Here is a 15,207-nt window from a genome sequence, read left to right on the forward strand (position 1 = left end):
ATAAGTAGTTTTAATTCCTTTTTTTTTCAATAACATGTTATGTTTATTCAAAAGCCTTTAATTAGTGAATAAAATAAAATATTAAAACAGAAATTACTGAATTACTAAGTTTTCATGGTTTTTGCACTATGACTGAAATTTTCAAGTATTTTATTAGGTACTTTTCATTGAGTTTCACAAGATACATTGACATCTTAATTTCAGGGTTTGTTTAGAAACTTTGGAGACACCTTCTTGCCTAATTTTATAAGCCATTTGCAGAAGAAAGTTGCAGATCCACAAGAAAGTTCTCAGCGGTGTGCATCTGAGGTTATTGCTGGATTATTGCGGGGAAGTAAACATTGGAACTTTCAAAAGGTACTTCATGTATAAAATTAACATATCTATAGCCATGTGGGGGTTATTTATGTGAAGAAAAATACATAAATGAAGTGAACCATTATTCATTTAATTCCATTTACACAGGCTTGTTTATTTTGACCAACTTAATATCCACAATATAACCTTGAAAATGTACATACTATATCTCTGAATTTACTAAGAGTATTTTTCATGAAATATACTTAGTTTTAGGTAAACTTTACAAGTCTGTTGTACACAAAAATTAGATTTTTTTAATTAATCCTTTTATTAAGGATTGATCTAGAAACTTATAAAGCCTTTACTGATTCAGTCCAAATGCAAGGTGATTTTCATGTTAAATACAAAAATATTTTTTTTCGTGTTACAGTTTCATGTTTTAATTGCATAACTGCAAGAATCTCTTAAATGAATATCAAAAGATTTTCAGTAAAATTTTAAATTTTATCTGTTATTCTCTCTAGCCTTACACTGCATATGGACTCAGTACAATGGAACAGCCTTGTAACCAACACATAACAAAAAGAATCTAAATTACCCTTTCTTCGTTCTAGAATGACTGCATTTTTGTAACAGACAATTACACACTATTTTCATAGTCAAATCTAATATATATTTCTTTTAGTTTTTTCTTCACAGTTGTACTGAAACTCTCTCAAAGTATGAAAATAGCTATTTAGTACAAGGGACAGTTTTGTCTAAACAAAGACTCCAGTTACCAGCACACTTGTCAAATTACATGATCATGCTTGCAGTGTGCATGCATGCTACCATATCATTTTATTTATTTAATTTCATTTAAGTTTTTTTTATCTAAATAATGAGTTTATAATTTTCACATTTAAGTGACTTTTATAAAAAAAACATACATAAGAACAATAGATTTGTGTTGAGAGAATTAAATAATTCCCATACCTGGTGAAGCAAAGTTCAACATTAGAAAACAATTCTGAATTGTTCAAAACAGGTTATCTGAACAACTTCAGGTTCCATTGCTTTTAGTAAATGAAATATTCTCCTTCTATTGGCTAGAAATAAACCATTAGCAAATTTCATAGAGAATTACTGACATTTTTTTGAAAGACAGGATTTAGAAGGAGGGGTGTGGTCTGTAGGTGTCACTTTACTGCATATGTCTCAGTAGCACCAGAAGATTGGAGATAACAATTTGATGTTTTAGCTCAGGGATATCTTTAGCATATTTGTGAAATTTGTCAGAAACTTAGAAGATTATACGGGAGTAAAAAGAATATCTGAAATGGGCAATTCGAGCAAAGAAGTGTCATGTGATACAGATAAATGAAGATTGAAAGTTTATTTATATATTTCCTTTTGAAATTAAGAAATTAAAACTTGTATTAAAATATGGATAATAAACTACATTTTGATATCAATCTTAGTAATATATATTGATAATAGAATTGTTTAACTAAATTCTGAATGTAACTATGTAAAAAATCATAACATGCACACCTGTTGATCAAAATGACTGAGCCCATATATGGCTATGCTTTTTTATTTGGTGTTGGTTTCCAAGTGTTTTTCAACTTCAGATTGTTTTGCACTTGTGTTTCTCATTTACACTTGTTTATTAACAAACTATTGTGTTTCCAGTTTTGTTTTATTTAAAAAAAAAAGCCTGATACTTTTTCCATACTAGGGAATCAAATATATTGAGACCTCTTTAAAAAAAAAAAATATCCCAATTTCTTGAGAATTATCCTGTAGTATTTTGTTACACTTCAAATTGGAAAAGCAACAGGATTTGTTTGAAAAGTAAGATAAGATGAAAAAAATTAAAATTAAATGAGAGAGGAACTAAGCTGTGAAATAAATAGTTTGACACTTTTGTAATAACACAAATTCTGCATTGAACAAATGTCTAAAGATGAAGTGATTTTATGAGCTACACTTACATAGCAACCAGGTACCCACAATTTCTAATAACAAGTAAACATTATATCATTCAGTGTATGTGTTTCTAGATGCAGTCTCTGAAGAAAGAGCTTCAACCAATATTAAGAACTATGTTGAGCAACATCACACCAGATACAGTCTATGACTGGGGAGTATCTCTTGCTACTGCTTCAGTAAGTCTTTCATTCTATTATATTGGTAAAGTTACATAACAAACATTTTAGTCCAAAAAAAGACAACAGAAACTTAATACGTTTCAAAGCTGCCATAAATCCCGTTAGTGAAATATTCTGTATTAAAGTGTATTTACACTTAATACCCAGAATACCTCATATGGATTCATAACACCTCCTGAAATTTGTTCTGTTGAACTTGTGAATGGTTACTACTTTTTTTGATCACGTGTCTATTCATTTGTTGTACTAGTAAGTACAATTTAATCTGTAAAAATTGTAATAAAAATAGAGAACTTAAAGATCAAGGTCAGAATTCAATTAAATTTATTAATTTATTTTTGTGCATATTTCAAATGAAGTAAATTGTTCATCTTAATAGCTGTCACACGTGAATACTAAAATCTAAAAAGAAGTAATTAGGATAAATTTTTCTTTTAACTATATAAACTTTGTTTTTGGCTCAGTAAGGTGTGCTGATTTATTACGTCAATTAAGACTAAGGGAAAGATACTACTAATGTAGTATTGAAATATCAGATGTTAATTTTTAATGTTCAGGCTCACTGAAGTATGTTTTCTGTTACACTACAAAGTGTTTTTGTATTATAAATTCATTATAATTAAGCCATTAAATCTGTAATTTAGATGTGTTGATACTTGATCTGATATTCTCCAAGGTAGATGAGTTAATTGATCTACTGATACTAAACTAGGTCAATGGTTTATTCTAATGTTTTTCTGATTAGTTTTGTACTAGCATTACAAACTAGGCTAGCTATTTGTTATGATATTCTTGTAACTAGCTTGATACCATTAATCTACTAGCACTAAAAACTATGCTAGCTCTTTGTTGTAATATTCTTCTGACTAATTTGATACTATTAATCTACTAGATCTACAAAATAGACTAGCTATTTGTTATAATATTCTTCTGATTAGCTTGATACTATAGCTATTAATCTACTAGCACTACACACTAGGCTAGCTGTTTGTTGTGGTATTCTTTTGACTAGCTTGATCTACTAGGACTTAGGACTAATTCAGCTATTTGTTGTGATGACTAATTTGATATAGCTGGTCTACTAACACTACATACTAGGCCAGCTATTTGTTCTAGTTCTTTTTGTGACTGTTTTGGTACGGATGATCTATCAGCACTACACTTTGTTAGCTGTTTTCCTGACTAGTTTAACATAATTGATCACTAATAATACACACAAGATCAACTGTTTGTTCTGGTGATTATACGATTAATTTGATTTATAATTGATCTGCTAATTCTACATATACAATTAAACTAGATTTTTGTTTTAATTTCCCAACAATTTTTAGGCTCATAAGTTATTGTGTATGTTAAAACAGTTCACACTTGATGGATTTTCAGATTTTCTTACAATGTTCATGCTATTATGTTTTTTGTTTAAATTTTTTGCCATTGCTCTTGATGACTCACTTTTGTTAAATTTTAAAATACTGATGGTAACTGCAACCTGAAAGTAGTTCCATTTTCATGTAGGATAGCATTGTAAATGAGAAAAACGTTAATATAAAAAAATTCTAGGACACGAAGTTTGGTATTGTTGTGTTAGCTTGTCAAAGCAAAATTTCCAATGTTCCTAACTTAAAACAGGCTTAGATTTCACACTATTTCTATTTTTAAGTTCTTGTGATTAAAAGCTTATGAAAGCCTAAGTTTTCTGCTGTTCAAGTTAGCAGTAATTTAATTAGACAGTTTCAATTTTCTAAATTTATCATAAAGTAACATGACTTACCTACATTTCTTAGCATTGGTAATTGTCTCTTTCTACTCATTTTAATATTTGTTGTAAAAAACATTTTTTTCCTCCACATGAAAAATTTGCTTTCTTCTTTGTCTTCAGGACAGTCGTGATCCAAACAAGTATCATTGGTTGATTGAGTTACTCATGGAAGATCCACTGAAAGGAGAGGGTGCATCTTTTCTAGAAGCGAGGTTTGTGTTTTGAATAAAAAGAATTATTAGCTGATTTTTGATAACGGTCCAGTTTTGTAGATCAATGTTCCACAAACATCATTTACTAGTAATCTTTAATTACTTCTACGATTACAGTGCTGGAAGATTTTTTTTTTACAAATCTGAGCTCAATAGTCTTAACTATAATTACTTGATTTGATAAGCAGAAAAAAAAGCAAGGTGTATTAGTAATAATGACTAATCATGGTAACTTTATGTAAAAGTTGCTTCCCCTCGATAGCCTTATTAGAAAGATTTCTGGAGACATGTTTTGATGAAAAGTAATTTGTCAGAATTTATTACACAAACTTTCCTCTGCTGGTTCTTATGGTGGTGTCTTCTGTTTTGCCTTTCAACTGGTAAAACATTTGGAACAGCACTATATAAACTATTACAACTAAGCTAGTAGTAGAAATTCATAACTGATTAATTGTCAGGCTCATTAGTCAATTACAGTCAACTAATCAGTTATTCTCACAAGAAACTTGGATAGTTCAATTAGTTGGTTACTTTTGTGAGTTATGATACTAATTGGCCAAGGTAAATAATCCAGAATTAATGTAAAATGATAATGAGAAACTATAATGGCAATGTTTCAGTTATGTGGAGTGTTGGAATAATCAAAAACAGTGTATGTATGATAATGAAATCCTTAACATACATATACAATCATTAAACAGTTGGTCCACTGTGTAATATCGAATAATGAATATGATGCAATGTCATAACATTATTCACATACCTGAATTAACTTAGGTTACTTTATGGTGAAGTAAAACGGACTCAAAACATCATAGAAATCTAAAACAGTACTTATCGAAAACACTAATTTTAGATGATTATTTTTGTGACATTAATTGATTCAATTGTAATTTTGATTAATCAACTATGTGATACTAATTGATGCTTATGGGTAATCGAGTTAATTGATGAGCTCTTTTCACTATGAAAGTTTAAAAGTGTACTTAGGACTTCTGTCTGTGGATATTTGGTTTAAGAGCAATAAGTTGTACGGTATTAGGTTGAAAACATTTTCCTAACTGTAGTATAAAAAGTTGTAGTTCTGTTTACTAAGGTCTGGAATGTATTCTGTGAATAATAGCTTTGATTAATTTGAAGAAAAAGCATTGAATGCAGTAATTAAAACAATATTGTGTGTGTGTATGCTTGATGTTGTTTCAAACACTAACATTTTTGTTATTACAACAGCCAATTGTATCTCTTACTCGGCTACATTAGCCAACAAGAGTGGAGGGTATTTGAAGTACTGCATAGGGTTTTGGTATATCTTCGTCCACATTTAACTCATGACTTCCAAAATGTCCGTGACAGGATAGCCAGGTGAGTCATCTGCAAGTGTTCAAGTAATATTTATTTGGAAATATTACAGAACTTTACAACAGTTGGTTACAGAAAATATTAAAACATGAGTTTAATGCTTTAAACAGGTCATGTAATAGTATTCTATTAGCATAAAATGAGGCAGACTCAAACTTGCATTACTATTTTTTCTTAAGAGAATATGTATAAGTAGAAATGTTTCTGAACTTAAAAACTCTTGACTATTCTAAGGTCAATGCTTAGCAAATACTCACATTAATACCTATTTTAAAATCAACATCATATCATGACTCCTTTTTTTTCCCTAAGAACACAAAACATACCAATGTGGTATATTCATGTAAACTGAGTTAATCTTTAAGCTGTCAGATAGGAGCCACTTAATAACTGGGGGTTTGGTCAATATAACAGTTGTGAAGTAATGCTAAATCTCTTGCTAACTGAGATGTGATTTTAAATGGAATAATGAGACTGGGCATGAAGTGAAATGCAAAATTAACAATCTTTATTGTAACATTAAACACAGCATGTATGTACTTGCTTTTCCTTACATGGGAATGTTGCTTTTACTGGGTTCTCTCAGCTGATTTTCCTTCAAGATCCTCTTCCAGACTGACTTAATCCAATGTTCCTTGGATCACAAGAAATGTTGCACTTAACTAGAGTGATTACTGCTACTCATGATTGGTCATTCTCATTATAACATAATTGAAGCTATAACTCTCTAAATATCACCTAAACAACCACTAGAGGACACAACTGTCAAAGACCTTGCACAGTGCACAGTATTGCAGCAATATACCAAGGGTAGAGCAGGTATTATCCAATCAAGAACAATAAAGAAACAAAAGCAACTAGAATGAAATCAACTTAATGGGTTTCTTGATCACGTGTGATGTGAAACCTTCACATGTAGAGAACAAAGAATACATACTATTACATTTCAAAAGAGATTGAAATGCATGGTATATTCATATACAACACGAATACAGCATAATGTTTTTCACTTATTTATTCAGTAGTATTAGAAAACTGTTGAAACAGTGTAATACTTTTAATTTTGGTGTGTATATAATATACAATATTCAGGTTTCAAAATTAATAATTGTTAGTAACAAATTACGGTTAAGTTATTAAAAGAAATTAGAAAATTTCACATGCTCGTTCTTCCAGTGAGCTAAGTTACACGAGTTATCCATGTAGCAATGAAGACGGTGTGTGTGTAACACATGAATGGCTAAGGAAATTGTGGACTCAAATTTATTTAAGAGTTAAGCTAATTTTTTTTCACTTTTTCAACATTCTGTTGGTCAACTGTATATGTTGTCTCATTTAAACTTGTCTTGAATTTGTAACATCAATTTCATCAGTAATGTTTAAACAAAAGATTTTATTGAAAGTAAAAAAACTTTTAATTAAAATTGCAGTTTGAAATATGTATTAAAATAATATGGGAATAACCACAGAATAATAAATATAAATATCATCAGAATAAATAGTAAGTAAAGGCCAGAGACCAATATGTGTAATTCACATTTTCGTAGAGTATTATTTCCTTTATGTGGTATTTAGTTCATTTGGTCTACCTAGGTCAGGTGAGGAATTTCTTGTTTATGGTTTAACTGTAAGTCTCCATTTGTAAAAGAGTGTAAATAGGTGTGTAAATTTCACCTTTAGTCATTCTCTTTCTAATTATGTATTATAATATTGTCCATTAATGAGGTGTGATATAATGGTGTACCTGGACTACGAATCTAAAGATTCGTGGTTTTTGTCCTGTTGCTGTAAAAACATGCTACAATTTGTAACTGCAAGTGTGCTCTGAAAGTGTCAGTCAAATCCAACTATTCTATGAGACGAGAGGAGACCAAGAGTTCTGTCTGTTCAAAGTTAAGAATGGCTATGTACAGCTTTGCACAAATATTATAGAACTTACAAACCAAATAATGAGGAAGTTTAGCTTGGCACAACAGTTACATAATAGACTAGTATAATTACAGTTTATTTTAAAAGGATGTGTTAAAACTCTTTCAAGCAAATGGGATGGAGTTAGTAGTTGAGTTAATGAGTAAGAAATGTTATATTTCAACTATTACAATGTCTGAGTGATGGTGTAAAGTGTTTTTAAAGGTTTTTTTCTCCTTGATTGAATATATTTGAACAGCTTTTATATCATTAAAGTACACATGGTTTATTTTGTACTTGTTTTACAATTTGGTGTGAAACTTGTAATCAGAAAAAGTTAATTATAGATACAAAGTGAACAATTATGCAGTGGTTTTTTATTATAAGCTGTAAAATTTACTTCTATCCAATTTGCAAGGTCCAGATGTCATAAGTGCATTTTTTATATTATATTTTATTTTTAACATTAGGTTGCTTACAGTCATTGAAGTTGGAAATACTAGTTGAAAATACTATAGCTGTAATGAACTCTTTTCTGACATTCTTAAGCAATTTGGAACTTCTGCTAGAAAACAAGTTGCATGTGTAATTCTTGAACTCTTTCAGCACGGGTTCGATCCCTGGGACTGACTTCATGACCATTTTGTGCTTGTTATAGTTTATATGCTATAACTTTTAAATTAGTAAGCGAATGTTAATGAACTTTGGCAGATTATCAGTAAACATTACATTGCTTTCATATACAAAATATCAGTTTTTATTAAGTCTTAAGGTTTGTAAAGCAATGTTTTTCTCATGCCTTTTTTTTCTTTTTGCATGTTGCCTATCTAACATGCAAAGTAATTTTTATTTTAAGATTAAAAATACTTTTATGCATCAAAAAATTTTCAAATTTCACATGCAAAATCTTTATAATGTCAAGATAGTTATCAAACATTTCTTAAGAAAAAACTTTATACTTTATCTGTTATTTTCAGTAATGAATCTCTGTACGGGTTCAGTAGATTTGACCAATCTCATAACAACCATAAAAAATTAGGAAATAAATATAAATTATGCCTCTTTCATTCTAGAATGAATACAAATTATAACACGAAAAGATAAATGTTTAAAATAAATAGCTTACCTCTCATAACATTATACATTTATTATTTTTATTATATTGACCTTTCACCCATGCCTGGCTAATAATACAGAAGTTACAATGATGCAGCACATGAGCACTCATGTTATTGTATCCAATAACATAAAACAAACCTTTGGTCTGTACAAAGTAACTTGTCTTGGCTGTGTTTTAGTAGACTAGTATTTCATAAAATACAGTTAAATTATTATACATTATATATGTATATAGATTATTGCTATTTTAAAATAGGTTCTTAAACTTATTTTTCTTAAAACACAGAACAGTACATAAAAAAGTAAAGCAAACAATTATCTTATTTAGTTACAATCTATGTACTCGATTGTTGCATGATGTTGGTTGCTAAGCCTTTAAAAATTTTGCATGTGGAGAATATGAAACAAAATTTTTTGGGGTTTTATATATACATTTGAATAACTAAAAAATCATAAATTACTACATTGATACCATAGAATTCCACTATAATTTATCAAGCTTAGTAATTAAGATGAATTTTAGTCTAAAAAATAGGAAATTTTGAGCAGACTAAAGACACATCCTACCTCCTTGAAATATTGGTTCAAAAGAAAGAAATGTGATTCAAGCTTGTTACAATGGCTGAGAAAGCCACTAGGTGGACATTCTGAGCTTCCAATTGGTTATTAATATCACATACAGAAGGAAGTGTATATAAGGTAGTGTTTACAAAAATGGAAAGAGGTGAGCAGGGTGCCACTGTGTTTGATTTATTACATGAGCAACATCTTAGCAAGTAGAAAATATAAGACATTCATATTTTATACTCTATTATTTATACTCAGTTAAGTTTTTATTTGTACGAAACTATAGACTTAGTATTTTGACTTCACAAACATCTAATTTGAACCAGTGGTGCATTCAACATACGACATGACACAAAAATCGATGTTTATCCGTGTTTTTTTTTAATTTGCTTTTAACTTAAGAAATTGAGCAATATATAATATTAAAATCTGAATTATAATCTACAGTTTGATACAAACTTATTGACATACATTCATGAAATAGTAGTTCTATAAAATTTTGAATGTGAGTAAACAAACGAGATGACATGGCCTTTCACACATGACCTGTCTCGAATGAGATAACAAGCAAAAACTAGACTGAAGAAGACACATAAATGTGCCAAAATTTGTTCCCATATAAACCATTGCTCCATAATTGTGGAATTTAACATAGATTATGCTATATGGTATTGTGTACTTACCTTCTATAAAAATGAGTATTCTGAATGTCTTAAAAACATGGAGGTGGCCTCCATCAACAACCAGCCATCAATATCTCACTCATTCTATCTGTGACTGGAGTGTTTAGTTTTTATGAGTCTCACATGACTCTACACAGAAAACACAAAGTATTTTTTAATTGCTTTTAATACTGCATTTTCATGTTATCATATTATTTATACAAAACATTTGCTTATACACAACTCAACTTTGGTTGATTGTAGGCTTTATTACACAAGATTCATTTATGAACACTAAAATGTCTGTTTTTATAATAATATAAATCAGATACTACTACATAGGAGAGGAAGGACATGAAGACATTATATACATAATATAGTCTTTTCATAAACAATTTCAAACACATGATCACACAATACATTTTGATTATATAAATTCTTCAACTAAACTAGACATGGCATTCTAGAATTATCCTAACCATCACTTTCATGCACTTGTTTTATTTTCAGAAAGTAGAAAATTTTATAGCAATAACAATATGTAACATAAACATTGAATTACAAACTACCCTTTCAAACTATAATTTTCATTTTATGGCTTAACAGCTTTGTCTCAGTTACTTTCATCAATTCACCAAATGTGATTTTACAAAATTATAATGTCAATCCATTTCTACTTTATTAAAACATGTACAAATAATGAGTTAATATATTCAAACTTATAAGTTTTACACTTTACACCAAATACTAAATAAATGATATCAATGTTTTCACTGTGACTTTAAGATAAATTATAACTATTCTGACTTCTCACCGACATGGTGAAAATTAGGAAGCCTCTTACTATCCAAATTACGAGACAACATAATGGCCAAAACCTAATAATTTTGTATATTCTACAACAAAGAAAAATAGCAAAAGAGTATCACAAAAAACAATGTAAGTTAAAAATACAAACTATTATAATGATGAAACTTTTAGGAGTAATTACATACAGAATTTTTTTTATAGTGATTTATAAAATCAAACAGAATAAAGTAACTATTATGATTGTTTTCCATAGTTATAAATTAGAACACCAAGTATATACACATTTATTAAGAAAAAAACTAGTCCTGCCAACCAAATATATAAAAAGGTATTTTTTCCTTCAAATTCCAAATAATATGCTAAACACAACCACATTCCCTGACCTAGTAGCCAAGCAGTTAAGTAGCTAACTCCACCTTTTAAAGAAAGAGTCAATTTTGGAATTACTAGTGGTAGAAAAGTCAGATACCACAAAAAGTACTGTGAGGTGCAGACTTTGTTAAATGATACAAAAACTAAAGTCTGAGCAAATAAGCAAAATGGCAAGTCCTTGGGAGAGTGAAAGATGACTGCTAGTGCAAGTAATAAGATAACTTGTGGAATAAAAGTAACAAAAGATAACCAATAGTGGTCTTCTCCTTGATACAAGTATAGCAAGTAAAAAAAGGGGGAAAAGTTGTGTCGTGTGTCTTTTCTAGTTATGTGGTACAGAAAGGACTCTTGTATGTAGTTCATACCATATAGCTTGTAGCATATACACGTAGGCAGGAAAAAACCAACTCCTGTTGCCAAAAGAAACATTAGTCTATCTCTGTTTGGCACAAGGAGCTTGTGGATGCAGTGCACAATTCCTTGGTTTAATGACACAATCCTATGTGTTAATGAAAAGTATAGAACTGGTGCAAATATAATGGGATATGGTTTAAGATGAACTGAAAGTCCATACAATATTCCTGCCAACAACCACTGATTTTTATAAAAGTAGAATAGACTTAGTATAATTACAGCAGATAGCAACGACTCTGCATTTCCTCGGGTTGATACAGCTATGTTCAGAGGATTATAAAGCCAAACACACACACTAAAAAGCATCTTACTGTTTGAAATATTACACTTTTTAAGCAGTTGGTACATAACATAGCCAATGAAAATGTCCAACAAAGAAAACAAAAGCTTCCCCCATATAAAACTGACAAAAATATTAGGCAAAAGGAGGAAGGCCAATAATGGTGTGTAACGATAGGTGTGTCTAAGGAACGGGGATTTACCATCAGCAATATAACGTGCAGCATCTGTAAGCACGTAATAATCAATATCTGTATATTTTACCAGAAAATTTCTATCTTGCCATTCACCATAACCAATTAAAATTACACGTAAAACTGTAGCTACAGAAAGATGAAATGCCAGTGATGTCATTATAAAATAATAGTTGTTCTAAAAAACAAATAAGAACTGTACATAATTATCATACAAACACTTATTCAGGATGATAAATACTAGTTTGAGTCCCACTAAAACACAGGTTTTTTAGGCTTCTCTTAAATTGTCAGAAAGGATGCTTTTCTTGTGTATCAACTGTCTTGTTTCCATATGGACTTGAATCTTATGATTGCACTGAAAAAAAAAATCATTAATACATTTTAATTTGAGTTGTATTACTGACTAAAATATAGCACTGGTTGTCTGTTTAAGAAAATAAAGCTTGATAAACTATTCTGCATTCTCTGTAATAATCTACACATATAGTTCATGGAATAAAACATTGATTTGCAACACTAAAAATGTAATAAACTAGACCTCAAGAAGTTAAAATAACTTGTAAGATTTATTTTAGAGAACTAATGTGAACAGATTTTAAACTTTATGCAATATTTTCCATTGAACTATTATTTATCAAATTAACACACACAATATTTTATTTATATCAGATGCCAGGCAGGCTGGCTCCTAACCTCCCAGTGACTCTGAAGGCTTATAATGCTAGAAACTAGGTTTTGATACCTGTGATAGGCACAACACAGATAATTTATTGCATAGCTTTGCACTTAATAACAGACAAACAAAAAGATTGGCCCCATAAAACTTCAACTTGGGAGAACAAGCAGAAAGGCCCCTCACTAATGGGAAATATGAAAGGGTTGGCTCTGTTTTAAGAGGTTAATATATATCATTGTAGGCTATGATTTTAGCATTTTAAGTTAGATGGTTTGCTTGCTATAGAACATTTCTAAAAATATGTCTAAAAGCTCTTTAATATCTAGGTTAATGTGGTACTTCAAATCTTTGGGAGGGGGAACAAATATTGTATATAAAAATCAGAGTGAGCGAGTTCGCTAGTCATTGAAAGTTAATTCAATCAGCAATTCAGTCAGTTGATTAGTTACTGAATCTATTACCATGCTATTGATAGATTACCAAGCATTTTATTCAATCAGTTTTGAGTTGTGTCATAGATACATGAGGAAATATTGTAATAAAGTGACTGTTTAGGTTTTATTTGCGAGTTAGGCTTATTAATGCACGTAGCTTGTAGATCATTTATGTGAATTGGACTTTGCATTATTTTTACCAAATAATAAGAAACAACTTGCCTTATGGTAGAAATCATCACAATATTATGTTGAAATTAAAAAGAATGTGTTACATACTGGTCATGGTCTTATGGCAAGTTATAAATTGGCAACAACCACTGGCACATCAAGAAATCTCTCAATGACTCAGTCCACTCTGTATCAAGTGATGTTAATTGTTGAAATTTTAAATGTTAATAACATTGATTGTTTAATGGTGAATAACTCATCATCATCAACATAAACATATTTAATGTACCGAATGTCAAAATTCACAGAATATGACTGAGGCGAAGAATGGGAAAATATGTAATACAAAGGAGCTTTTATCTGATAACTTGTTATTCCCTCAGAGGTGTTAATGTTTGCTCTTCCCTACATTCTGTATTGTAGCTCTTTTACATTCTAGGATTGTATATAAAAATAATCTAACCAACCATAATTTAGAAATAAGAATGCAAACAAAAATTAGTTATTCTTCTTCAACTTGTTGATTATAAAAATAACCTGGCTTTCAACTTCACGTGTTTTACCATCAAAACTTCTGTACTTGAGAATGATCACACCAATGATCCAAACATTGTACCTCTTCTAAAAAAATCATTTTCATTATTGTAGAAGCTGTAAATTATAATAAATTAATTAACAGAATAATATCTAGTTTAAAATTCATGAACCAGAAGGAGAGGATTAAACATTTACACAATTCTCACCATTGGTAACATCAGTAAAGGAACTCTCTTCTATGTCCTGCAAAGCAGCCAGTCTCAACGAGGTGTCAGTACCTGTCAATTGAACCCTTGGGATTATCACCTAATACGGAACTGAACTCAACTGGATACACAATACTATACGTTAGTATAATTCTTAAAAAAATAGCTGTTGATATAACCTGCAGCAATGCCCCATGACATTCTGATCTACACTTGGAACTTATTGATGTTCAACTACATCATCAGATTAGGTTTAACATTTTTCAAGAACTCTACATTCAAATTTCATGTGTTGTATTTGGTATTAACAAGGGATATACCATTCTAATTATCACCATTACAATCACTGCTTATGTTTGAGCTTCACAAACTGAGTAACAACATTATACTTATCTTTTTTTCCATCTAGAAATAGAAGGATCCTTAAATCCTACCTGTCCTTCATATAATGGAAATCATGGACATTCCTTATCCTGTTTTCTAATTGTTAGTACTAAATTGTTCCAAAACTAGTTAACTTGAAACACTTGACCAGCACTCAGTATAATGTTGGAAAGGTGGAAACAATTTGTAGTTTATATATCAGAGCTTTTCCTAAAAACTGTTTTCAACTGCACAATTATATTTTAACTTCATCATTTTCTAATACATGACGCCTTATTGCACCTCATATAATGATAAATACAGGCCTAGTAACAAATGATTAAGTCTGTAAATTCTTTTATTATTGACGATTGAATGCGCCACTCTTCCTGCACCAAAACTCGGTTATCTCAACAGGTAAAGAAATTTGGAATCATGGATTTTGATGTTCTTCTGTGGAAAACTTTTATTCGTAATGGGCTTTTCAAAAATATAATTTTTTTTTCGAAGTTCACTACTGTTTATTGTTTATGTATCAAAATACCCACTAAAATCCACATTTAAGAAATCGTTAGTTTTCGTGAAAACACCTGAGGCCTTTGTATTTTGATAAATATTCTTGAATCGTAGGTTATCGTTTTCTTCAACGGAAATAATGTATTGGATAGGGGCGTTTCAAAAATATAATTTTATTGACTAAATTCTCATT

General features: G+C 30.0%; 2 protein-coding genes across 3 annotated transcripts; one reads left to right on the forward strand and one right to left on the reverse strand.

Annotated features, from left to right (window-relative positions):
- Nucleotides 1-192: 192 nt before the first annotated feature.
- On the forward strand, nucleotides 193-5,810 carry LOC106462115 (proteasome activator complex subunit 4-like). The gene is made up of 4 exons (XM_022389257.1): nucleotides 193-357; nucleotides 2,346-2,450; nucleotides 4,333-4,424; nucleotides 5,655-5,810. The coding sequence occupies exons 2-4, from the start codon at nucleotides 2,346-2,348 to the stop codon at nucleotides 5,788-5,790; spliced, it is 333 nt and encodes a 110-aa protein (XP_022244965.1). The 5' UTR covers nucleotides 193-357; the 3' UTR covers nucleotides 5,791-5,810.
- A 4,398-nt stretch (nucleotides 5,811-10,208) lies between these two features.
- On the reverse strand, nucleotides 10,209-15,105 carry LOC106462118 (GPI mannosyltransferase 1-like). 2 transcript variants are annotated; one of them, XM_022389266.1, is made up of 3 exons: nucleotides 14,570-15,105; nucleotides 14,136-14,207; nucleotides 10,209-12,466 (listed from the first exon to the last, which is right to left on the reverse strand). In XM_022389266.1, exon 3 carries the CDS (start codon nucleotides 12,266-12,268, stop codon nucleotides 11,084-11,086), a length of 1,185 nt encoding a protein of 394 aa, XP_022244974.1. In that variant the 5' UTR covers nucleotides 12,269-12,466; nucleotides 14,136-14,207; nucleotides 14,570-15,105; the 3' UTR covers nucleotides 10,209-11,083. The 2 variants fall into 2 exon arrangements, with proteins under 2 accessions (XP_022244974.1, XP_013777459.1); XM_013922005.2 differs by having other exon boundaries at nucleotides 14,136-15,105.
- Nucleotides 15,106-15,207: the final 102 nt, after the last annotated feature.

This window comes from Limulus polyphemus, unplaced genomic scaffold (genome assembly GCF_000517525.1).
Source record: "Limulus polyphemus unplaced genomic scaffold, Limulus_polyphemus-2.1.2 Scaffold1098, whole genome shotgun sequence".
NCBI lineage: Eukaryota > Metazoa > Arthropoda > Merostomata > Xiphosura > Limulidae > Limulus > Limulus polyphemus.

Excerpts from the sequence above, each read along its gene's own strand:
- LOC106462115 (XM_022389257.1), top strand. The coding sequence starts at position 2,346 with ATGCAGTCTCTGAAGAAAGAGCTTCAACCAATATTAAGAACTATGTTG. Across the intron at positions 2,451-4,332 it reads TATCTCTTGCTACTGCTTCA|GACAGTCGTGATCCAAACAA; the intron begins GTAAGTCTTTCA and ends CTTTGTCTTCAG. Across the intron at positions 4,425-5,654 it reads GCATCTTTTCTAGAAGCGAG|CCAATTGTATCTCTTACTCG; the intron begins GTTTGTGTTTTG and ends TTATTACAACAG.
- LOC106462118 (XM_022389266.1), bottom strand. The coding sequence starts at position 12,268 with ATGACATCACTGGCATTTCATCTTTCTGTAGCTACAGTTTTACGTGTA.